The sequence below is a fragment of the Malaclemys terrapin genome, chromosome 3 (assembly GCF_027887155.1).
Source record: "Malaclemys terrapin pileata isolate rMalTer1 chromosome 3, rMalTer1.hap1, whole genome shotgun sequence".
Taxonomy (NCBI): Eukaryota; Metazoa; Chordata; order Testudines; family Emydidae; genus Malaclemys; species Malaclemys terrapin.
The window spans coordinates 164184012-164210163 of record NC_071507.1 but is presented as its reverse complement, the minus strand read 5'-3'; the positions used below and the strand labels follow the sequence as shown (position 1 = coordinate 164210163).

Here is a 26152-nt window from a genome sequence, read left to right as displayed (position 1 = left end):
CTATTAATCTACTTAATTGGTTGCCATTTACTCTTGGTCAAAATACCTTTGTAGTTACAGCATTGACATGCTGCACACATTGTAGTGCATGGTACATCTGTTTCTGCTGGGTATTATCTATAGAGGAACTAATTCTCATTTAATATATCTGAAATGTCTAAGAAAGTGCTGTGTGAAATACTACATTTTTCTCAGCTCAACTGAATTTGAATTGCCAATCATTTTTCAAGAGATATATCTCAGATTAACGATGTCAAATGAAGCTGTAAATCTAAAGCTAACTGATATCTTAATGTTTACGTTTAAGTGATATTTAATAAGAATGGCTTCCTTAATAGATGTTATCCTTTGTTCTACTCTGAGACATTGTCTGAAAAAAATTGCAGCATATGTTGAGGCTAAATACAATACTTCATTATTACGTATTTAGCATGATTTTTAAAAGAATAGACAATGCAAATTATTTGACACAGTAATGACTTCTTTATTTTGGCATTTAATACGTTGACTTTGGATGCTGCAGATCATAATTGTTAATTGTACTAAAAAAACAGTGTTGGACTATCCAACTTCCAAATATTTTTTTTTTAAGATAAACATTCTTTCTTTGGATTTCTGCAATAACAGACAAGTGTTTTAGACTCCCTTCCCATTTACTAACAAGAATAAAACAGAATTAAGTAGCAGTTTATCCTCTCCAACATCCAGAAAAATTGACTCGCCCAACAATACACAATTTTCCTCCTGCATTGCAGATTTCACCCCACCCTCTGTAGCAATCTATGCAAACAGTTATGGCATGCTCCAAAAGTCAGCAACTCCTTCAGACTGAGAACTGCACATATTATACTTGATGATTAAGAGCCTGCAAAAGTTCATTTAAAAAACACAAAAGCTATTCTTAGTAACAGAAAATGGACAAAAGAGCTCCTAAAACTGCCTTACTATAAAAAGCATTGCTCTTCTTTGAGTGGTGGTTTGTATTGTATTCCACTGAGGGTTTTTGCAGAGAATTTGAAAATAACGTATACTGGTCCGCTCATGCACCCTGACTCTCCTCCTGCTTCTGTCTGAGGTGATAAAGCACGGGGCAGACTGACCGCATCTCCAGGTCGGATCCTTCTGTGTCCTCATCTGACACAGTTCTAAAAAGCATAGTTGTAAATAGTTTTTGCAGTTTTAACTGTAGCTTCACTAGTTTTATTTCTTTCCTAGTTTTAGTAGTTAGTAGTTTTAATGTCTCTTTTGAGTAGACTTCAGGGATTTTTGTCCCCTTTCCCGGCCCTCCTGTCGGTACTGGACTATACCCAGAACTTCAGGCCTCAAACTCTGCTCCTCCTGCCCCTGCACCAATGCTGCCTCTACTGCCTGGGAGAAGCTCACATCGCGGCCAGGTGCAGTATTTCCCAGTCCTTCCACAGCCATGCCTGAGAAGGCCAGACGCTTCGTCTCTGGAAGTTTCTTATGGAGATGGCCATGAGACTGCATTCAGACCCAGGCTTGGAACCCTCCATGTACATCGGACTGATTCAGTGAGGAGTGTGCCTCCCTCTGCTGCATCTGATTCTGGTGTGGGCAGAACCACTCCCACTGACCCCACTGACTAGGTGGGGCCTAGTCAGGAGATTAGGAAACACTCTCATAAGCATGATACTTAGTCTTCCGCAAAGTCCGGGAAAATGAATGTTCCCTTCACCAGCATGACCCAAGGGGATGGAGCACATTCCAAGTCCCACAGGCACAAGAAAACCCATGAATAATGGGATTCAGCAGTTCTAGGGGATGAACCATTAACATTATTGGCTAAATACAATTTCCTGAATTACACTGTCACAATGGGATCATGTCTGCCTCTAGGCCCATGTCAAAGAAGGGAAACTCATAGCCAGAACTACCCTCCAGTCCGCACTAGATGCAGCTGATTACCTCTTCCAGAACCATGGCTACAACTATTGTGGTGTGGTCCTGGCTTCATGCTTCTAGTTTTCCTAGGGAGGATTAGAACACCATCAAGTACCTCCCCTTTGATGAATCCCATCTCTTCAACCAGAAGACAGATGAATTGTTACATACACTGAAAAACTGCAGAGCTACCCTTGGTTCATTGGGCATCTATATTCCTGCCCGAAATGAAAGTTCCACCACCTGTTGTCCATCCAGGTCTCCCTAATTTTACCAACAGAAACTTTACAGACTCCCTTGCAAACAGCAAAAGGTGCAGAGGTCTCGCTTCCTGAGCCTCCCCTCACAGGCTTTCATGTCTCAAACCCAACCACAAGCCAAGAGGTGTTTTTGGTGCAGTTCAAGAGCCACCAACCACTGAGCTAACACCTTACGACTTTCCACTCCCTTGGCGGTCGTTTAGCATTCTTTTTGCATGCTTGGAGTGCAAAAACAAAGGAGAAATGCGTGCTGAATGTCATGTCATGGCTATACCATTGAGTTTGTAATGCTACAGCCTCAAAAAAAAAATCACTCCCCGTCCCCCTTCAGGGACCACTCTAGACAAGAATACTGTCATGAAAGATGAACACTTTATTACAATGAGGAGCAATAGAATGCATGCCTCTAGAATATCAAGGAACAGAGTTCTACTCAACTTACTTCCTCAGACCCGAGTAAAAGGGAGGTTGGAGACCAATTCTCGATCTCTGCCACCTCAGTTGCTTAATCTGCAAATTCAGGTTTCACATGGTCATGCTGACAGAGATAATTCCAGCCTTAGAAAAAGGTATGTGTTTCATGGCTCTCGATATGAAGAATGCTTACTTCCATGTTGATATTCATCCCACCGACAGATGTTTTCTCAGGTTTATGGTGGGCGCCAACGTTTTCCAATACAGGGTACTTTCCTTCAGGATAACTACCACTCCCAGAGTCTTCACCGAAGTATTTCAGTTGTAGCAGCTTGCATCAGATGTTAGGCTCTCCTTGTTTTCCTGCCCTTGATGACTGGCTCCTAACTGCCAGGTCCCATCAGGAAGCTCACGTGTTCATCTCTCTCTTTCTTAGCCTCCTTTCTTCCCTGGGAGTCAGCTTCAACATCGAGAAGTCGATCCTCAAACACATGCAATCACGGGACTTCATCAGGGCTACTACAAAGTCTATCATGGGCATACCTACCCATAGACAGGTTTCAGAGATAAACATCATTATAGCTTGTATCATGAACAACCCCTGTGCACCAGCCGGGACTTGCTTGTCTCTTCTGGGCCAAGTGGCTTCGTGCACTTAGGTGACCCACTTCGACTCTCAGGCAAACAGCAAGTGGCCGCATACTGTTCCAGGGAGCCCTCGCCTACACTCCCCGGGTGATGCTTTCCTCTTCTGGGCAGACCAACTCAGCTACATCTTTCCCCCACTACCACTCCTGCCTCAAGTGCTGCACAAGATCTGATAATACAGGTCATTCTGATCACCCCTTCTGGCCCAGATAATTCTGGTTCTCCAATCTCCTATGCATATACTTCTGCCCACTGATTTCCATCCTGAGCTTACTCAGTCTTCTGAAACAGTATAATGGCAGGATCAAGCATCCCAATCCACATAAACTCCACCTCAGGGTATGATATATGGATGGACATCTGCTCTAGAACAGATATGCTCCTCAGCTGTGCAAGACATTCTCTCTGATTCATAGACTTTAAGGTCAGAAGGGACCATTATGATCATCTAGTCTGACCTCCCGCATGATGCAGGCCACAAAAGCTGACCCACCCACTTTCCCTTAACTCAGCTGTTGAAGTCCCCAGATCGTGATTTAAAGACTTCAAGTCGCAGAGAATCCTACAGCTAGCGACCCCTGCCCCATGCTGCGGAGGAAGGCAAAAAACCTCCAGGGCCTCTGCCAATCTACCCTGGAGGAAAATTCCTTCCCGACCCCAAATATGGTGATCAGTAGAACCCCGAGCATGCAGGCAAGATTCTCTAGCCAGACCCTCATTGACCATTGATACTATTTACCAGCGATGGCACGTTATTGACTAATTGACTAAAGTCATGTTATCCCATCAAACCATTCCCTCCATAAACTTATCTAGCTTAATCTTAAAGCCAGAGAGGTCCTTCGCCCCCACTGTTTCCCTCGGAAGGCTGTTCCAAAATTTCACCCCTCTGATGGTTAGAAACCTTCATCTAATTTCAAGCCTAAACTTCCCCACGGCCAGTTTATATCCATTCGTTCTCATGTCCACATTAGTACTGAGCTGAAATAATTCCTCTCCCTCCCTGGTATTTATCCCTCTGATATATTTAAAGAGAGCAATCGTATCCCCCCTCAGCCTTCTTTTGGTTAGGGTAAACAAACCAAGCTCCTCGAGTCTCCTTTCATACGACAGGTTTTCCATTCCTCGGATCATCCTAGTGGCCCTTCTCTGTACCCGTTTGAGTTCATCCTTTTTAAACATGGGAGACCAGAACTGCACACAGTACTCCAAATGAGGTCTCACCAGTGCCTTTTATAACAGAAGCAGCACCTCCTTATCCCTTCTAGATATACCTCGCCTAATGCATCCCAAGACCACATTAGCTTTTTTCACGGCCACGTCACATTGCCGACTCATAGTCATCCTGTGGTCAACCAGGACTCCGAGGTCCTTCTCCTCCTCTGTTACTTCCAACCGATGCGTCCCCAGCTTATAACTAAAATTCTTGTTAGTCATCCCTAAATGCATCACCTTACACTTTTCACTATTAAATTTCATCCTATTACTATTACTCCAATTTACGAGGTCATCCAAGTCTCCCTGCAGGATATCCCGATCCGTCTCCGAATTGGCAATACCTCCCAACTTTGTGTCATCCGCAAACTTTATCAGCCCACTCCTACATTTGGTTCAGAGGTCAGTAATAAATAGATTAAATAAAATCGGACCCAAAACCGAACCTTGAGGAACTCCACTGGTGACCTCCCTCCAACCTGACAGTTCACCTTTCAGTATGACCCGCTGCAGTCTCCCCTTTAACCAGTTCTTTATCCACCTCTGGATTTTCATATCGATCCTCATCTTTTCCAATTTAACCAATAATTCCTTGTGCGGTACCATATCAAAACGCTTTACTGGAATCGAGGTATATTAGATCCACCGCATTTCCTTTATCTAAAAAGTCTGTTACTTTCTCAAAGAAGGAGATCAGGTTGGTTTGGCACGATCTGCCTTTCGTAAAACCATGTTGTAATTTGTCCCAATTGCCATTGACCTCAAGGTCCTTAACTACTTTCTCCTTCAAATTTTTTTCCAAGACCTTGCATACTACAGATGTTAAACTAACAGGCCTGTAGTTACGTGGGTCACTTTTTTTCCCTTTCTTGAAAATAGGAACCACATTAGCTATTTTCCAGTCCAACGGTACCACCCCCAAGTTTACAGATTCATTAAAAATTATCGCTAACGGGCTTGCAATTTCTTGTGCCAGTTCCTTCAATATTCTCAGATGAAGATCATCCGGTCCGCCCGATTTAGTCCCGTTAAGCTGTTCAAGTTTGGCTTCTACCTCGGATATGGTAATGTCAATCCCCCCTCCTTTATTCCCCTCTGTCACGCTGCCACTATTCCTAAGCCCTTCATTAGCCTCATTAAAGATCGATGCAAAATATTTGTTTAGATATTGTGCCATGCCTAGATTATCCTTAATCTCCACTCCATCTACAGTCTTCAGTGGTCCCACTTCTTCTTTCTTTGTTTTCTTCCTATTTATATGGCTATAAAACCTCTTACTATTGGTTTTAATTCCCCTCGCAAGGTCCAACTTTACATGGCTTTTGGCCTTTCTCACTCCATCTCTACATGCTCTGACCTCGATAAGGTAGGTTTCCTTGCTGATCCCTCCCCGCTTCCACTCTTTGTACGCTTTCTGTTTTTTCTTAATCACCCCTTTGAGATGCTCGCTCATCCAGCTCGGTCTAAATCTCCTGCCTACTAACCGTTTTCCCTTTCTTGGGATACAGGCCTCCGACAGCTCCTGCAACTTCAACTTGAAATAATCCCAGGCGCCATCTGCCTTTAGATCCATAAATATGTTAGCCCAATCCACTTCCCTAACCAGTCCCCTTAGTTTATTAAAATTAGCCTTTTTGAAATTGTAAACCCTAGTCTCCGATTTAATTCTGTTAATCCTTCCATTTAGTTTAAACCGAATTAGCTCATGATCTCTCGAGCCAAGGTTGTCCCCTACAACCATTTCCTCAACGAGGTCCTCACTAATCACCAAAACCAAATCTAAAATGGCATCCCCCCTCGTCGGTTCAGCTACTACTTGATGAAGGAATTCATCATCTAGAACATCTAGGAACATCTGAGCCCTATTATTGTTACTAGCATTTGTTCCCCAATCTATATCCGGGAAGTTAGTCTCCCATGATTACACAGTTCCTATTAGTATTTACTTCCCTAAAAACATTAAATAGTTCTCTGTCCGTATCCAGGCTAGATCCCGGCGGTCTATAGCACACCCCAAGCACTATCCCAGGGGAGGCTGTAGTAGTTCTTTTACCCAGTGTGAGTATTGCCCAGACAGACTCAGTCTTACCTATTCCATCAGTTATTATTTCTTTACAGTTTACCTCATTATTGACATACAATGCTACTCCCCCACCTTTACCTTTGTTCCGGTCGTTCCTAAACAGCACATACCCTTCCATACCTGTACTCCAGTCATGACTACCATTCCACCATGTTTCGGTTATTCCTACGATATCCGGTTTCATTTCTTGGACCAGGAGCTCCAATTCCTCCATTATGTTACCTAGGCTTCTCGCATTGGTGTATAAACATCTTAATGTATGCCGTTTAGCCTCTTTCCCACTAGTTATGCAATTTGGTATGGACCCCGTACTGTTTATCCCCCCCTCCTTCTTATGTCCAATCCCTTCCCCCTAGCTATGTCTGTTCTTATCTCATCACCTTCCTTTTCACTGTTGGAATCTGGCGTGGAGATTAACTGGACATCTCCCAACCGTCTCCCCCAAATTCCTAGTTTAAAGCTCTTTTGATGAGATGAGCCAGCCTCCCTCCCAGAAGTCTATTTCCTTCCCTACTCAGGTGAAGTCCATCCCGTGAGAACAGTTGTCTGTCCCCGAAAGCCTCCCAGTGGCCATACATCCCAAAGCCCTCCTTATAGCACCACTCCCTTAGCCAACTATTTATCCTCACAATCCTGTCAGCCCTTTGCTGCCCTTCTCTAGGAACAGGCAGAATCCCACTGAAGATGATCTGAGCCTCAGTTTCCTTGAGCGTCTTCCCAAGTCTGGCATAATCTCCCTTGATTCTCTCTAATGAGAACCTAGCCATGTCATTCGTTCCTACGTGAAGGATGATCAAGGGGTTCTTACCTGCTCCTTTTAGGATCCTTTTCAACTGCAGGTCCACATCCCGTATCTTAGTTCCTGGTAGACAGCACACCCTTCTGTTCTCTGGGTCTGCCCTGGTCACAGGCCTGTCTAACCTCCTCAGTAAGGAGTCCCCAATCACGTAAACCTGCCTTTCCCTGGTGACAGTGCGATCTACTAATCTATCCCCTGTTCTCTCTAGTCGCAACCCTTGTCCGTTCCTATTTTCCCTTATACTCCCCCTTGTGCCATTCTGTATCCTCCCGGGGCCCAGATTTGGTGCTGTCTCCATCAACTCCTCCCCTCTCTCTATTGGACTAGCTGCTCTTCTCTTCTTACTCACCCTCCCACCTTCAGTTACCACCTGCTGCCCCGCCCCTCGTTATCCAAACACCCAAACCTGTTCCTGAGTTCTATTTCCCCTTCACTAACCCTCCTTTTCCTTGGCCTGCTTCTCATGGTCACATGCTTCCACTGCCCTTGTTCTCCCCCTGACATTCCCCCCTCACAGACCTTAGCCCCTGCTTCCACCTGTATGCCTGAGCATTCCCCTTCAGCCCCTCCTTGCCTTTCCTCCATCAGCTGCTCGAACCCCCTTCTAAACTCTACCAGGGTATCTACCTGCATCTCCAACCCTCGGATCTTTTCTTCCAGCAGCTCTATTAGGCGGCACTTCATACAGACATACCTCTGTTCAGGCACCCCCACTAGCAGCATGTACATACCGTAGGAAGGGTTCCACTAGACAGTGTTACTGGGCTAAGTGGAAACTTTTTTTTATCTTGGACATAACACAAGGGGATTTTACCAGAAGCAGCAGCAATTCCCCTCATTCTGGACTATATTCTATCCTTCCAGTCATCGGTCCTCACCTTCAGCACTTTGAGAGTCCACCTGGTAGTGATCTGTGCTTTCCATACTTCTGTGGAAGGTCACTCTCCCTTTATATATATAACTTCTAGATTTTGGAAAGACTTCCTCCTGCACTTTCCCACCCCGCCAAACAATCACACCTTAATGGGACCTGAATCTGGTACACTGGGTATTAACAAAGCTCCCATTTGAACCACTGGCATCTTGTTCCATGTTCCTCTTTTTGATGAAAGTTGCCTTCCTTGTTGCTTTCACCTCAGTGAGAAAAGTCGGTGAACTCAGAGCTATGATGGCAGACCTGCCATTTACAGTATTCCACAAGGATAGGCTCTACATCCAAAATTTTTACCAAAGATAGTTTCCCAGTTTCACATTAAGCAATCCATTCACCCACCTGTTTTTTTCCCAAAACTGCACACATCTGCAGAAGAATGTCGATTCCATTCCCTCAACATCCGACAAGCTGTGGCCTTCTCCCTGCAGAGGACAAAACTATTCAGGAAATCCCTTAGACTGTTCCTTGCAGTAGAAAATAGGCCATCTCCACCCAGAGAATCTCCAAATGGATTTCTGGCTGTATTAAACTCTACTACCAGCTGTCAAGGCTACCTCACACCTATAGAGGTATGGGCTCACTGCACTAGAGTTCAAGCTATGACCATTGCATCCTTTAGGACATATGTGGAACATATCTCATAGACATATGTTGAGCAGCCACATGGAGTTCTGTACGTACTGTCTCCACACACTACACCTTGGAGCAGGACTCTATGATGGATGCCTCCATGGCATGACAGTTCTCCGCAAGACCCTTCTAGCCTCATCCTCTCGCCCTCCTCTGACTTAGGTACTGCATGTCATGAAGTTAGTGGAATAACTCAGGAAGTCATAACTCAGTGGAATACAATAGGGACCATCACTAGAAGACGAGTAGGTTGCTTACCTGTAACTGGAGGTTCTTCGAGATGCATGGTCCCTATCTGTATTCCGCTTCTCACTCTGTCCCCTCTGCTTTGGATCTGTCAGATTCTTGGTGGGGAAGGAACTGGAGATGTAGTTGGTCCGCTCTGACCTTTAACGCCTTGGATGGAAGCACAAGGCTGGTCAGGGCATATGCGCAGACCAACGGATGCTGCTTTCTAATTTTTCGACTCTGTGTGCATGGTGCGCATGCATAAACACTCAGCCGAATAACCATAGGGGGCCACACATCTCAAAGTACCTCCATTTACAGGTAAGTAACTTCAATGACATCCCCCAGGGTACAAGATGGACTTTTGAATAGCAGTGTCCCCTTAATTTTCCAGATCGGGGTGTCTCTTACTAGTGCTAGTGAAAAGCAGCCTCTCCAGGGTCTGCTCACACTGCCATGTCAAGGCACACCCAAGAAAGTTACATGAATGCTTTCCCAACCACTCATGAACTAATGCAGGGCAACACCTGCATATCCCTCAGTCCCAGCCTTGCACCCCAGAAATGTGCATCTTACATTGCTCAAGGCCTCCTGGATCAGAGTAAGCTCATTAATTAGTTTGTCATTTCATCAATGGAAATGATCATGCCACAGCCTTTGTTTACTTTCGAGATTCCCCCAGATACTTCAGTCAAAACACACTGGTTTAGATAAAATATTAAAACAAGTTTATTAACTAGAGAAAGAGATTTTAAGTGATTATAAGTGATAAAAGCATAAAAGTCAGAATTGGTTACAAAAGAAATAAAATATAGAACCGTAATCTAATTCCTAAATTTACCGAGCTAACCAAGACTTGAAGCAAGCAACTTTCTCACTCCATCTCCAGTTCCTTCTCCATCCATCAGATGCTGCAGGTAGTTCACAGTTCATTGTTCTTAGTTCACAGGCTGGATCTCCTTACAGCCTGGGAGGGCTACTCCAGTTCAAAGGTTTTCTTTGTTTTCTAAATGATCTTGCTCTGTGAGTGGGTGGAGGGTCAGGGGGGTAGAAGCCATTGTCTCTTATTTTATACCTTCCTTGTTGAGGAACACACCAGTCCCCCCTGTCCCCGCTGGGGTGTAGAAAAAGCAATCTCTTGTGTATGTGACATTCAAAGGTCTCTCAGGTGAATTGTAAATTTCTGTCTCATACATTCTGTATACGTGACATTTGCGATGACATGCAAAGCCTTTGTTATTTCTGAGGAGGTGGTCTGTGGGTGTTCTCCAGACTCACAACTTGTTTCAGTAACAAACCTATAGCAAAACTGGATAACTGTATACGATGATGGTACATACATGTTAACAGGACAACAGTGTTCAATAGATCATGAGTTTTCAATGATACCTCACAGGGCATGTTTTGTACAAAATATATCATAACCATACAAAAGTGGTGAACATGGGGTACAGGGTGCCACAATCTCCTCTTTAGAAACATAGAAGTTGCCATACTCGATCAGACCCATAGTCCATCTAGTCCAATATCCTGTCAGGCAGTAGCCAGTACCATTTTTGAAGAATCAACATATCAGATGTGAGATCTGTTATGGCAACTTTCAGTGTAGTGTGAGTGTTTTATAGTTTATAGTATGGTTAACATCTTGGATTAGGTAGAACCTCTTTTTTTTTTTTTTTAATTTTATAAATTTAAATCTAAAATATTATATAAAACTATACACAGGAATAACTTCATGCACCAATAAAATTCAACTTGTTCTGGGATGAATTGTGGGAGTACTTTAACAGTGCATAGAAATGATAACAAAGAAATAGACCCCATTTACTTGAAATGGCAGGAAGACTGTAGGCATTTGCCAGAATGAGAATTGGGTTGGGACAGAGGATTTACCTTCTAAATTCAAATGGCCTTTTTTGTACATATATATTTTTCCATTCAGCTTTTATTCTTTTTATTGCTATGTAAACTGCCGACAGCTTTAATTAATTGAATTAAATAATGCATGAACTATACTGTCATCCTTGTGGATGGGTGCCCATTTGGTCCACATTCAAGCCTTGCTAAATGGGAGGTACTGGAGAGATATTGTGGAACTTGAATGTTCTGAAAAGAGAAAGAGATGATTGAATTGTGGCAAGAGTGCATTAATTTATGAATAAATTATGCAAACAGCTTGTCAGCCATTCAATACTAGAGTGGGGAGATTCATGACCCAGGAAGAGGTAATAGGATGGAGCACGGTGGTCCTTCCTTTCAACAGAATGTGTATCTGTGCTTCAGAATTCTCAAACACCCACAATACAAAGGCTAATATGAAAAATTGAAGGGCTTGAGGATAGTACCCTGGTCGGAATTTCATTATTCTCTCTCTAACATGTAGATGGGATGGGCTTCTTCTCCAAGACATTGTTCCTGAACACTATTAGTGACTTTTCTCAACCATATGTCTTATTATCCTTAGGCTTAAAGGTAAACTGTTTTCAAGAACTGATTATAATTTGTCCAGTGTTTTCTGATTTTTTTCTAAAGTCCTATGAAACTGATGTAATCCAGAAAATACAAAATTTTCAAGAATCTGTAAAATGAGTTAGTTTCTAGAGATGTGGCGGTCAAAGTATGCTGCTCATTTATTTACTGTATTAGGAGTAGACTATTTTTGTGACAGGTAGAAACACGGACTGTCTCTACAGGGAAAACGTCACTGAGCAATGTTACAATACAATATTTTTTTAACCCCTTATCTAATCATTTTGTAATGGCCCTATTGGGAACAGAAAGCTGAAGCAACTGCTGAAAGTGTCACAGCTGCTCAGAAAGTCTACCTCTGAAACTCTGAATGGCCAAGATCCTTGAATATAAATGATGCTGTTTGGGTTCTATTTTATGCAGATAGCCATTACGCTGTATCATTATTAGCCTTTTTTTTAATGCTACAGTAAATACAATTTCCAAAGGATGATAGGGGAGGGAATTAATGAAATGTGGAGCCCTTCCTCTTTGCATATACACCTACTTGTATACACCTTTACCCCTATATAACATGACCTGATATAACATGAATTCAGATATAACGTGGTAAAGCAGTGCTCTGGGGGGTGGGGCTGCATGCTCCGGCGGATCAGCATGTCTGGCTCCAACACGCTGCTCTGAACGGCGTGTTAAGGGTGCCAGGCCAGGGCTGAGGGGTTGGATAAGGGGCAGAGGGTCTCGGGGGCAGGCAGGGGACAGAGAGGGCGGGGGTTGGATGGTTTGGAGGTTCTGGGGGCGGGGTGGTCAGGGGACAGAGAACAGGTTATTAGATAGGGCGTGGGAGTCTTGGGGGTTATTAGGGACGGGGGGGTCTCTGGAGGTGGGGCAGTCAGGGGACAAGGAGCAGGGGGGCTTAGGGGGTGGGGTCTTGGGAGGGGTGGTTAGGGACAGGATCTTTGGAGCGGGGATTCTGAGGGGTCAGTCAGGGGGTGGGAAGTAGGTGGGGGTTGGATAGGGGGCGGGGCTAGGCTATTTGGGGAGGCACAGCCTTCCCTACCCGGCCCTCCATACAATTTTGAACCCCGATGTGGCCCTCGGGCCAAAAAATTTGCCCACCCCTGCATTAGGCGTTCTCATCTCTCCTGCCTATTTTAATCTAGTTTCTAAATTGTGTGCAGTATAAACTAAGCTTAAGTTGTCTCATTAGTTGTATTTTGGAAACATTGTAACTCTGTGCTGACATTTTCTAAACAATTTTAAAAAATTGTTAGCATTAATACAGTATTAAAATACCATTGACGTGATGGCAAGTAGTTCACAGCCACGGAAACGAAAGGCATGGACAGCCAAAGGAAAAATTGGAAGCTTTGGACAGACTGAAATCAGGAATGAGCCAAGCGAAGGTCTCAAAAGAACTAGGAGTGAGGGAATCAATATTAAGAGGGTGGATCAAAGATGAGGAAAAATTACGATCAATGCTAGTTGAACTGGATGAAAGTGAAGGCCTGGAAAGGAAGCGCCTAAAAACTGCCAAGGATAACCAACTAGCTAGAGCAGTATTTATGTGGTTTACCCAAGAACACTCCAACAGCACAGCAATTTCCGGTGACATTATAAGGAAACAAGCAGAGAAATTGAAGAAGGATCTTGATTTTAGACGCTCGGGTGAGAATGCTTCTGCACATCAAGGTAACTAATTTAAAGCTAGCAGTGGATGCCTTAATCATTTTTTAAAACGTCATGGCATTCGGCAAGTCGCAATTTCAGGAGTGATGTGCTCCACAGATATAAGAGCTTGTGACGAATACCCGCTAAAGTTACAAGAGATCATCATCGAGGGTGGCTATGCTCTGGAGCAAATCTATAATGCTGATGAAACCGGCTTATGTTACCATATGCTGCCAGATAGAACACTTTCTTCTAGGACCGAAGAACAAAAGGTTTTAAGGTGATAAGAGAGAGCGACAATACTTTTCTGCATGAATAAAACGGATTCACATAAATTTAAAACTCTGTGCATAGGCAAATCCAGGTCACCTAGGGCTTTCCACCATAAGAACATGGATTCGCTTTCTTTCATTTATCGCCATTCAAAAAATGCTTGGATGACATTGGATATTTTCGAGGAATGGTTTAAGAAATATTTTGTACCAGCTGTCCGGAGCCACCTACGCAGACAAAACCTGGAGCCAAAGGCATTGCTCCTACTTGACAACTGTCCCGCCCACCCCGCAGTTGAGACCTTAACCAGCAAAGACAGGAAGATAAAGGTGAGCCACCTTCCTAAAAACACGACGTCCAAAATACAGCACCTCCATCAAGGCATTATAGCCACATTTAAAATGAACTATCGTAAAGCCTTAGTAAAGAAAATAACGGCTGTCATCAATTAATTAATTTTCTGGATGTATTTAACTTAGGCGAGACAGCCCTGCTAGGAATCACTCCATGAATGATAGAGAAATGTTGGCATCGCGGTCTCAAAAGTATTTTTGTCACTGAAAGCGACGACAGCCAAGATGAGGAAGAAGATGAAGATGAGAACAACTTTGAAGGTTTTATGGTTTTATGGAAAAAGAGTCCATGGAGACAGAACGAGTCTACAGGGAACTTATGGTTCAAAGTGGGATAGCTGATGTTCAAGAGTGGATGGAGGTGGATGCTATGTGTCCAACCTATGAACGACTTACCGATGTAGATATAATTCATAATGTTGCCCCTCAACCACCTGGTGCCTCGGAAAATATGTCTAACCCTGAGGATAGTGATGAAGAATCCTTGGCGCCACCGCCCAAAGCTGCTGATGCAGTTGTAGGGTTAGAGATTGGTCTTAAGTGGCTAGAAAGCCAGGATGTGGATAGACTGCAATTACTGCAGTTAAAATCCATAATTGACCTGGCGAAGAAGGCTCGCAGTAGCATGAAGCAACAAAGTATAACAAGTTTTTTTTTTAATTTTTTAAATGTTCTTAAATAAGAAAGCATCTTGTACCCCCAAAATTTACCATTTTATCAATGTCTCTAAAACTTAATTACTTTACCATTTTTAGCTTCATTTTAACCTTTTCTATAAGTAAAAACTTCCATCTCCAAAATGTTTTTAGACTATTTAATAGTTAACAGTTCATATTACTTAATAATCTATGTATAACATACAGTAGTTGGCTAAGTGACAAAGTGGCCCATGCTCCTGTTTCCTAAAATACCAAAATCCTTTTTACAACAATTTGTAAGGATGTGTAACTAAAAGCATTTTCTGTTATTTTATGTGAATTTTGCATTTTCCTAAGCATTACACGCAGACCAAACAATTGATGTATGATGAAACCTAGCCCACATGGTTGCATTTAGCAGTGCTTAGTACCTGTGTTGTTAATACACTGTATCTTTTAAGTAAGTTTATAAAATAATTGTTGTCATTAAAGAAAGGAGATACAATTTAACCATTGTAGAACAGATTTATTTACTGCGTACACTGTGTTAGTTCTAACAAAAATGATTTGCTGACTATTAATAACGGAAATCTTTGAGGCCAAAGCAAGTTCGATATAACGAGGTTTCACCTATAATGCAGTAAGATTTTTTTGGCTCCTGAGGACCGCGTTATATCGAGGTAGAAGTGTGATATGGATTATGTATGATAGTTTTAAATTACAAGATCATATTATTTTCCCCCTACATGACCTCAATCTCATTTTACTCTGTAAGTTGAATGGTGAATGAAACAGTTTTGTATAGGAAGGAGCCTAATCTTATTTGTATAGTAAATGAAGTAACAGTCCTCAGGATACCTGCCTCATACAATACAAGAGTCAGATGGTGTGTGAAGCATGACAATGCGGATAAAAATATGTTGAGCAGCTGCTTTGTGCACTGAGCACTATCCATTTTGCACACTGAATGAGTTAGGGGTCCTGCAGAGAAAAGTAGTATGTGGTTGTGCCACTTAAGACTGCATCATAATGCACCAGCATCTGGAAGAGAGTTAAGGTTGCATGGAAAATCTTAATTTTATGACTCTGTGTTTCACTTTGCACTTTGGTCTTCTAATTGTTTTTTTTAATATGAGGTGATATACAATTTCTGATTTCTAAACTCAAGATACAGACAGTGCATTGACACATTTGCCCCCAAAAATATGATTTCAATGTTTTTAGGGTATGTATAAATTAAGGGAATGAGATACATTGTCATTACATACAGTGCAGGTTGGTTAAATCCTATTAATATAATTAGTTGCATATGACATTGGCATAAATTTCAAGATGATATATCATAGAATATCAGGGTTGGAAGGGACCTCAGGAGGTCATCTAGTCCAACCCCCTGTTCAAAGCAGGACCAATCCCCAGAGAGATTTTTACCCCAGTTCCCTAGATGGCCCCCTCAAGGATTGAACTCTCAACCCTGGGTTTAGCAGGCCAATGCTCAAACCACTGAGCTATCCCTCCCCCCAAAACAGGGAATTGAACCTAGGTCTCCCAAGTCCTATGCTAGTTCCTTAACCAGTGGACCATCCTTTATTTATTTATATATATATATATATATAGAGAGAGAGAGAGAGAGAGAGAGAATTGTAATAATTTATTTGGAAAAATACTTAAACTTACAAGTTTGCATTATTAAACCGAAGAGGTAGATTTTTATTTTGGAGAAGTATATTGTTCTTAGGACGATTTCCTAATACTACCTAATGGAGAACTGAATTGATTAGTTAACACTTAAAGGGCTAGAGAAATATTTACTATGATAATAATAGGGACCCCACCAAAGCGCTCAGAATGGTGTTCATTAGAATAAAAATAAATATAATAAAAACTTAAAAATACAAAACTTCTTAAAATATTAACACAAAAATGAAAAGTGTCTAATTGTTCAATGAGAAGATTGAAAAGGAAGGTAATATATTACAGGGTCAGTTGTCATTCTAGATTCACACTTTGTAAGAAGCACTTTAAAAACTTACTGCCAAGTGAGGAGGTATGAAATCAGATGGTTTCAAGGTGGGGAGGACATGTGCGAGTTCAATATTGTAGTGTCAACCCAACATGGTGTGCTCTTGACTTCAAGCACAGCAATGGGATCCTTAAAACAGTGGCAGCCTGTGGGCACAGAAACCCACTACATGGCCCCATCAGTGTTATTGTCAGATAATATCCCACATTACGCATCAAGTTCAGTCTCTTAATGATCCTTTATCAGTTACTTGTCTTGTGTCATAACTGGTATTCATTTAAATCATTAATGCCGACTTGCAATTCTCTCTCAGGGCTAGGTCCACAGATCCTCAGTGTGGGTTGTCTCCTGTCTGTAACTGTAGGGGGCAGAATCAAAGCTGATTGGACAGCTGACAAGGGACAAGCCCCCACCTTCTGGAGACCCCCTGAGTTTTGTTCTGTCTCTACTATCAGGCAGTGAAATCCAGCACCAACTGAGAGAGAATGGTGGGGAAAAAAGCCTGAAAAGGCAGTTTGTCTCCAGCCAGAATTATGACATCTCGCACCCCCCCACCCTCTACGACTGCTCAGGTAACGGGTTAGGAGGTTGGCTGAGAATGGTCCAAACAGGAGACCAAGGCTGTGTTCCTCCTGCTCTTTAACTTTGCCAGAGAATGCAGAAGGAGAGGCTAGTGCATTGTGCACTCCAGCCGCTTGGTCAGAAAGGTTTCACTTTGGCCACCATAGCTAGACTTAGGAGACTGATTCCCCAGGCGTCTTGACAACCAGGCCACAAATGTCTCAAAGGATGGTGGAAAAATTAAGAGAACCGTTCAGCTGCAGGAGATGGTTGCATGAAAAGGCAACAGCCCTGCATGGGGAAACCATAAGTGAGACCGGCTGAATCCATCACAGGCAGAGCAAGGAGCAGTCGGTGAGACGATTTTGTGTGTGCATCTTCCTGCAGTGCAGGTCTCATTACTCCCCACCCCTTCCTTCCCTTGTCAAGCAATTCAATCTCTTTCCCCATGGGAAGTCAGGAATTCTGCACAGAGGGGAGAAGGGACTCCCCCCATCAAGAAGAAATTACCTCTTGGGCTAGGGAGCCCCTGGATTTAGCACAAAAAGCTCCTTTACCTCAGATATCACCATCTTGTGAGCCCTAGGCAGCAGCTACAGTGTCCCATCACAGGCATTCTATCCTCTCTCTAAAGGAGAAGGATAAAGAGGTACCTATTAGCAGACGAGGTTTGCAGGATCTTCGTCTGACCCAGGTTCCCAATCCCCACCTCCCTTAAGGAGTAAAAATTTTTAAAAGAGTGAACAAGGTTCAAGAAATTACCTCAGAAACTTAGAAAACTGGCCAGTCCTCCATTTGACAGCAGTTCCTCTGACTTATCCCCAGAGGATGCCAGAGCTAAAGGCTCTTCACATACGGTTTTCATACTCAGAAAGAAAAATCATAATAAAAGAAGTAGAATTTATTGTCTGGTTCTTCATCATCATCATCATTTAATTCATTTTCATCCTTATCTTCATGGGTATCAACAAAGAAAAAAAAAGAAGGTTGGGAAATCTGTTAAATTTAAATCAAAGGGAAGAAAAAAGAAGTCAAGAAGAAAGTCAAGACATTCTTCACAGGAGGAAGGTGAACTCTCAATCTCAGAATCACAGGATGAAGAGAATCAATAGGATCTTTTTCCAGCTGAATGATTTGAGAAAGGTTGATTAGATACTTAAGTATTCTATCGGATGAGCCTACTAGAAAAAATTCTAAGGAGGAAGAATAGAGGATTGGTACAGAAATTACAAAAAAAAAAAAAAAAAAAAGTATATTCCAACAGGTTAAGCTGAACCATATATTCCCCCTTCATGTCTTTTTGGAAAGAGTAATTAAAGCTGAATGGGAAACCTTGGCACAAGTCTATGACATTGTCCAGGTGTGAGAGAAAATTCTACAACATGCACCATAGCGAAGTAGATTTTGTGTCTTTTCCCGAAGTGGATGAGGCAGTTTCATCATTTAGTCAAAGAGACTGCTGGAAGGGGACTTTTTCCTTAAAGAATCCAGTGCCTGCAGAGTGGAAATATAACTGCAGCATACATTTTGAGTCTGTATCTTCCTCTCTGAGAGCTTCTGGTGTGACAACATGTTAAGCAAGAGCAGTACTGGCCTGGACTGACAATTTGTAGCCAGATTGCCAAAAGGCTAAGCAGTCGTGGTTAGGTTCATAGTTAAAGTCTCAATGGCTTCAGCATTCATAGCTGATGCAACCAGAGATGGTTTGAGGTTTTCAGCACAAAGTATGGTCTCCAATGTGGTGACCAGACAGCACCTCTGTTCACATGACTGGAAGGGTTATATAGAGGCCAAAATCACATTAGTAGTTTGTTTGTTTTTTAAATATTCAGGAGCTTGGTTATTTGTGGAGCCATTAGACAAAGGTTCCTCAGATAAATCAAAGACCTTACAGAACCTTCCTAACTCCAAATCCCGGTCTAAAGGTTTTTACAGGTCTAAATATCCTTTTCCTAAGTATAGAAGCCAACACTACAGCAAAAGCAAATGTAACAAGTCTAATCCCGGAAAGGAGAGAGACCAGTCTTCCCACAATGCAAATTCCAACACTAGGAACATTCTCATACTATGGTCAGGAGAGTACTGACAAGCAACACCTATGGGGGAGACTATTAAAGTTCAAGGACCCAATGGCCTCTCTCCACATCAGACAGATGGGTCCTGGATGTGGTTTAACAATGGCACATCATAGAATTTTCAAAGATTGTGAATTGTCGTTTTCCCTTTCACTAGTATCATCAAATCTGCAAAAGAGGTAAAATATGCTAACGGCCATAGTTCATCTTTTGTGAATCAGTGCAGTATCGTTCCTGAGATGGAGACATTCTCTGGTCACTACCGAATCTCTTTTTCTGGTACCCAGGAGGTCTGAGGCGGACAGAGCTGTGTTGGACTTAAAACACCAGAATAAGTTCATAAGGATCATGTTCATGAAGTTCATATCAGTGCCGATCTGCCAGGGGTTTACTTTGTTAATCAATTTGAAGAAAGCCTATATTCACCAGGCACACAGGAGATTTCTGCAGTTTGCTCATGGGACTGATCATTTTGCCGTGCAAAATGGTGTATTTTAGACTGTCATCTGCACCTTTGAGCATTCTCAAAAGTTCTCATTGTTCTGGTGGCTTTTTCTCAGGCAGAAGGGGATACAGGTATACCCTTTTCTATTCTAGACAGATCCCTGTCCAAGGAGGTGGTCTGCTTGAGTGACTCAGTAAATGATCCAAACATTGGCAGCAAACCATTGATAACTACTCTGAGTATGGTCCATGAGGCTGAGGAAAGGTTTCTTCCAGTCCTATGTTTCTATGAATCTATATTCAGCATCATGTAACCATAGTGTCTCATGTTCTGGAATTTTTACAAGATGGTTTTGATATCAGGTTGCAGCTCTTGTAAGGTAAAAGTTCTTCGAGTGCTTACTCATGTTGATTCCAATTAGGTGTGTGTGTGTGTGCTGTGTGCACAGTAACCAGAAGGTTTTTCCTCTAGCAATACCCATTGGGTTTTCTCAGCTGCCCTCTGGAGTTGCACCTCCATGGCATCATATATAGGGTCCTGCCACCACCTCAGTTCCTTCTTACTGCCTGTGATGGTTAGCCAGAACGCTCATTTGCTCTTGCTTTGGCAAGCCTTCTCCCTAGTAATCTTCAGACTGTCTTTCTGTAACTAGTTTAATCAGTTAGTTAGTAGTTGTAGCTAGTCATTATATAGTTGGATTCCTGTTGGGAATTGTTCTGGGGGTACCCTCTGCTTCCCTACCCCCTCATCCCCAGTGCCGGGGCATGCCTCGGTCCCAGGGTTTAAACCCCGTGCAGCTTGTAACAAGCCTATGACCAGGAGCAACCCTCACACTTCCTTCTTGAAGTGCCTGGGGGAATCGCATCAGAAGGACCATTGCAAAATCTGTAGGGGATTTTGCCCAAGGACTCAAAAAGAAAGAGACCAATGGTTGAAGATCCTTCTGATGGAGGCTGCCCTCTGCCCCCGCTCGGACCCGAGTTTGGCCAAACTGATGCCTAGCCCCTCAACATTGGTGCACAGTGCTCCGGCATTGACACAGGAAATTTCGGCGCCGAGAAAAGACTTGGATACAGATACTCGGCCCCAACAGGGCTCCAAGCATGGCAATGCATGGCACTGTTCACCAGTCCCTGGGTGCCCCACAAGAAGAAGAAGCTGGACAGAGGACACTCATCCACACTGAGGCCGGGATGGAAGGACTCTTTTTTTTTTTTTTTTTTTTAAATATAGGGTTGGAAGGGACCTCAGGAGGACATCTAGTCCAACCCTCTGCTCAAAGCAGGACTAATCCCCAGACAGATTTTTGCCCCAGATCCCTAAATGGCCCCCTCAAGGATTGAGCTCACAACCCTGGGTTTAGCAGGCTAATGCTCAAACCACTGAGCTATCCCTGCCCTCACTGGAGCAGTGAGACCCACATTGGGCCAAGTAAGTGCGGCACCACCTCGCCTGGCACTGCTGACTCCTGCACCAACAAGGGGTCAGTCGAGTCCAGCTCCTCAGGACTCCCCTCCTCGGGAGAGTCGCAGAGAGGCTTTGGAACTGCCCTTCACACTGGAGACCTTAGAGGCAGCGAGAGAGCTCATTGCCTTCACCACCTTCCCCTCCCAGGTGAGAGACCCTAGATCTCCATCTTGGAATTTAAACGTTGTACTCAGTGCCATAATTCAGGTGTCCTTTTTACTTGACTATCAAAACGACTCTTCTGACTGCTATCACTTCTTCAGCAAGAAAGTTGTTAGAGTTGGGAGCATTATCCATCCTGCTGCATCTTTTACAAAGATAAGGTGGCTTTGAGAATGGATCCCACCTTTATTCCAAAAGTGAATTTGATTTTTCATCAAGCACAAGGGATCTCATTGCCTGCTTTTTGTCCACATCCTTCTCACCCAAAGAAGAAGCTATGGCATTTGTTGAATATAAGATGAGCCTTAAAGCTTTATGTGAAAAGGAATGAGCATAAGAAAAACAGACTTACTGGTCTTATTTCATCCAAGAAAAAGAGGTGCTAAGGCATCTAAATCATCAATCTGAATAGATACGCTGATGCATTGCTGAGGCATGTAGAGCAAAAGGATTCAGTTCTCCACGGGGCATCGGAGTTCACTCAGTACAAGTGGTGGTGGCATTGTGGGTGGAGAAAGGACAGGCCGGTTACAATGTAATCTGTAAAACTGCAGTTTGGTCATCCCTGCATATATTTACCTTGTTTTACAAAATAGATATTCAGTTTTCAGGTGATGCAGCCTTTGTCATGTGGTTTCTGCACACTGATGATTCCTTTTGGTAAGGGAATCCTTTCTTTCATTGACATTATTTTGTTCCCTCCCTAGGAATTTTGTCACTGCTGAGAAAATCCCATGCAGAGGATCTGTGGACCTAGCCCTGAGAGAGAGAATGGGAGAAATTTTGGTTATTTACCGGAAAATTTTCCCTTTTCGAAGGAATAGGCCCACAGATCTGTTTCTCCCTGAAAAAGAGAGATCTGTTTAAAGTTCTCTGCAGTAGTTAAATTTTTCTTTGAGTATTATTTTGGCAAGGTGCTGATGCAGGATGAGAGATTCATTTTTTTTGTTTCATAATCCAGAGAGGCTAGCTTTGGAAGCATCTCAAAACTGAGAGGGTCTCCAGAGGATAGGGGCTAGTCTCTTATCAGCCATACAATCAGCTTTTATTCTAAACCTACAGACAGGTGATTATCCTCACTGAAGATATGTGGACCTATTCCTTTTGAAGAAAGGAAAGACTTCAAGTAAGCAACCACAAATTCTTATTTTTAAACCTCTTATTAATCTGCAGGAAAACATTTGATTTGGGTTTTAAAAAAAAAGTGTAACCAACTATTCTAACTTCAGTGTTAATTTTAGTTGTTTTCAAAGTGGCTGCTGTTTTATTGCCTCTTAAAAAGTACTATAGAATTTTAAGTGTCTACTTATTACTTAACTTATTTTAGGTACTGTGGTCTTTGGAATGTGGACATTGGATTTCAGAGGAACCATATGAACTGTCAGCCAATTTCCCTGCAGCTCCTGTAAGTTAAATGTTTGTGAATTTAGATTAATTTATCTGTTAAATGAATAGTTACAGAACTAGGGGTAATAATGGTGACTGGCTATCGTGGATAAGTGTCTTTATTAGAAAAAATATAGATACACGTATTCTCTCTCTTGCTCATTCATGCTCTCTCCCCACTCTTGTCCAATCCTCCTTCCTGAACAGTATGCAAAACCTGTGGTATATAATATATAAACATTTAGAAAGAGATTCATTTGTTGAATAACTTCTGAGTAAATAAGGGCAGGTCTACACTTAAAAAGCTACAGTGGTGCAGCTTTAGTGAAGACACTACTTTGCTGACGGGAGAGCTTCTCCCATCAGCGTAGTTAATCTACCTCTGGGAGAGGCAGTAGCTATGTCGATGGGAGAAACTCTCCTGTCGACATAGCACTATCTACAGTGGCGGTTAGGTTACTATAACTGCCTCGCTCAGGAGTGAGGATTTTTCACACCCTTGAGCAATGTTATACTGTTATACCAATGTAAGTCTGTAGTGTACACCTGGCCTAAGTTTCATGTTTAAATATGCACATTCTTGAGTTTTGTAGTATCATGTCTTATTTCTTGCTGTGCTCGTGTCTCAGTTGGAGACTATCATAAGGTGGGAAAAGGCAACAGGCCACAGCTTTAACACTTCTGTTCCAGATGCTGCGTGCATTACTGTTTTTTCCACTGAATGGATTTCAGGAACTTAAAGTCGCTATGGGCTTCACAACCCAGTAAGTGAGTAATACAGAGCACTTCTTCTTAAATGCTAGCTTTCCAGCAATGACTTGAGCATTTGTGCAAAAAGTTTTATTACCTGTATATACTGGGCTATCTCCAGGTACACCCCCACTTCATATTGTCTGAAGTTATTAAGCAGTAAATTCGTTTTGGGCTTTGATACAAGCAGGATTGTACCAACCTGATGGTTGATCACATCACAAAAGGCTTTACAATTTGTCTTACCTGTGTAAGACATATTTTCTTCAGCTACTTGTTTCATATAGTGTTTCACACGTTTTGATGAGAGAACATTTAACTGGTGATTGAACTTTGCTTTCCTAACTACAATTTTGTTGTATTTTTTGAATTTGGGATTTTTAAATTCCTTTTACATTCATAATCATTTTATCTGAATATTTCCAAGATAAAGGTTTCTCTTTCGTTTTTAATAACATGCTATTATAGTGTAGAGCAGAGGTGGGCAAACTGTGAGCCGCTTTAAGCCATCCCGCGTGCTCTTGTTGGGGAGTTGGGTCTGGGGCTTGCCCCGCTCCAGCCGGGGCGCAGCCTCGGGTGCCGTTCCACGCGGTTCCCGGAAGCCGCGGCATGGCTCCACTCCGGCTTCGAAGTGCTCCAATGGGAGCTGCAGGGGCGGTGCTTGCCGATGGGGCAGTGTGCAGAGCCGCCTGGCCGCGCTGCCAGGTAGGAGCCAGAGAAGGGACATGCCACTGCTTCCGGGAGCCGCTTGAGGTAAGTGCCACTCAGAGCCTGAACCCCTGAGCCTCTCCCCATGCCCCAATCTCCTGCCCCAGCCCTGATCCCCCTCCCGCTCTCCAAACCCCTTGATCCCAGCACCCTCCTGCACCCCAAACCTCTCATCCCCAGCCCCACCCCAGAGCCCGCACCCCCAACCGGAACCTGCACCCTTTCCCACACCCCTGCCCCAGCCCTTATCCCCCTCCTGCCCTCCAAACCCCTCCTACACCCCTTCCTCAACTCAGGCCCACCGCAGAGCCCGCACCCCCAACCAGAGCCCTCACCCCCTCCTACACCTCAACCCCAATTTTGTGAGCATTCCTGGCCTGAAATACAATTTCTATTCCCCGATGTGGCCTTCAGGCCAAAAAGTTTGCCCAACCCTGGTGTAGAGAAAATACAACTGTTATTCTAAAATGACTGTGTGAGTGTAAAAAGAAACTAGTGGTGCATTTATAGATTTGTTTAACCTAAGAGTCCTTTTGGAGAGAGGTGGAGGGATGTTTTGTGGGGCAGCAAATAACTAGCATGTTGTTTTCTATTCAGGTAGGTGTGCTGCTTCTGTTGTGCCCATCATTGTTTATAGAGTATGTTGAAGAGAGAAGCAGGAGAAAGCCAGATGATTTTAGCTTAAGGCTGTAGGGTTTTCTGTTTTTTAAACCCTTTTTCTCATTAATAACTTGGCATGTTATCAGTAGTTTTGCACAACATTCTGTAAAGTCCTTTGAGAGTGATTTCTGCCTTTTGTTAACTTCCTCACTTCTATCTAATATCTGCTTATCACCTTCATTCCTTCAGTAGAAATGGGAAGGCTTGGGGGACATTGAAAAGTTAGGTTGAGGCACATTAGGGTTGTGCAGAGAGTTTTTGTCTGTTGTACTTTATCTGTGAATAAGTGAATCTATCCTCTTTTCAAACATTCCCCTCTCAAGGTGTTTTAATTTTTCTTGTTGTAAATACTGTAGTTGCGCTCAAAAGAGTTTCCTTCCTTTTCTTCTTATATCTCATAAGAAGCATTTAAGAAGGGAGGATGGGATAGGAATGGAGAAATATATAATGCTTATGCTTTTGAAGGTTATTGAGGAACGAGGCAGGAAAAGGCACTCTTGCCAATTTGTAGTTGCTTCTTGCAGTCACTGCAGGCTGTGGTACAAGTCACTGAATGGTTGACATTGCCTTATCTGAAACCTGTATAGTCTCTCTTAGATAGCATTTGCACTTTAAATAAGCCATGCAATCTTATTTAGTTAGAAAGGCATCTAAAATTGATTAATTGAATTCTAAACATTAAGGTTTGATTTTAAAAAACTACAGAATTTTCAAATAAAATTAGAGATGGTAATTACAGAATGATGATTTTAAAACTTTGACTGGAGTAATGATCAAGGTTAATGCCATGGTAAAGATTGAGAGTTTTGGAAAATCAAACTAGACCAGCAATGTCTGCTGGTTAGATGTGCCAAAAATTCTGAGCACTCATCAGATAATTTTTAACAATATTATGAAACAAGAATTCATATTTTACAGATCTGGCTCACGCAACTCAATTCATAATAGGAAAAAATAATTAAACCTTACATCAGTGTTCATTTCATTATCTGATATTGTCCCTGTACTTTCCTTAGACAAACTGAAGATTATAGTTGAGGTCAAGGAAGCATGATTTTTATTTAATGACTGACCAGTCATTCATACTGTGCCCATTGTTGTGCTGTCTGATACCAAGATGTTCCTTAATGAGCACTTTTAAAGAATGGATTGTTGCTTTGGGTGATGACCTAAATCTTTCAGATATTGAGGATATCTTTTGTATTTCTTCATATGAATAAAAGTATTATCAGTATTTTGGTGATCTATTGAATTAAAAATGGGGGTTAAAGTATCATACCATTGTAAGACAGCTGTTTTATGGAAGTGATTTGCAAAGTAATCTTTTGACTTAGTATGTTTGAAGAAGAATGTTATAAGCTTGGTAGAAGTAATATTACATTTTTAAATAATGGTCTT

General features: G+C 42.6%; 1 protein-coding gene across 5 annotated transcripts in view; it reads left to right on the top strand.

The window, feature by feature from the left end:
• MCPH1 (microcephalin 1) overlaps window positions 1-26152 on the top strand; it is a 218668-nt gene that overhangs the window by 66583 nt on the left and 125933 nt on the right. For 4 of the 5 annotated variants that reach the window (XM_054023959.1, XM_054023956.1, XM_054023958.1 and 1 more), the window contains one exon: window positions 22578-22655. The exons of the other annotated variant lie outside the window; for it this stretch is intronic. In XM_054023959.1, coding sequence (XP_053879934.1) covers window positions 22578-22655 — 78 coding nt within the window. The remainder of the gene's footprint in view (window positions 1-22577; window positions 22656-26152) is intronic. 5 annotated transcript variants of the gene reach the window in all.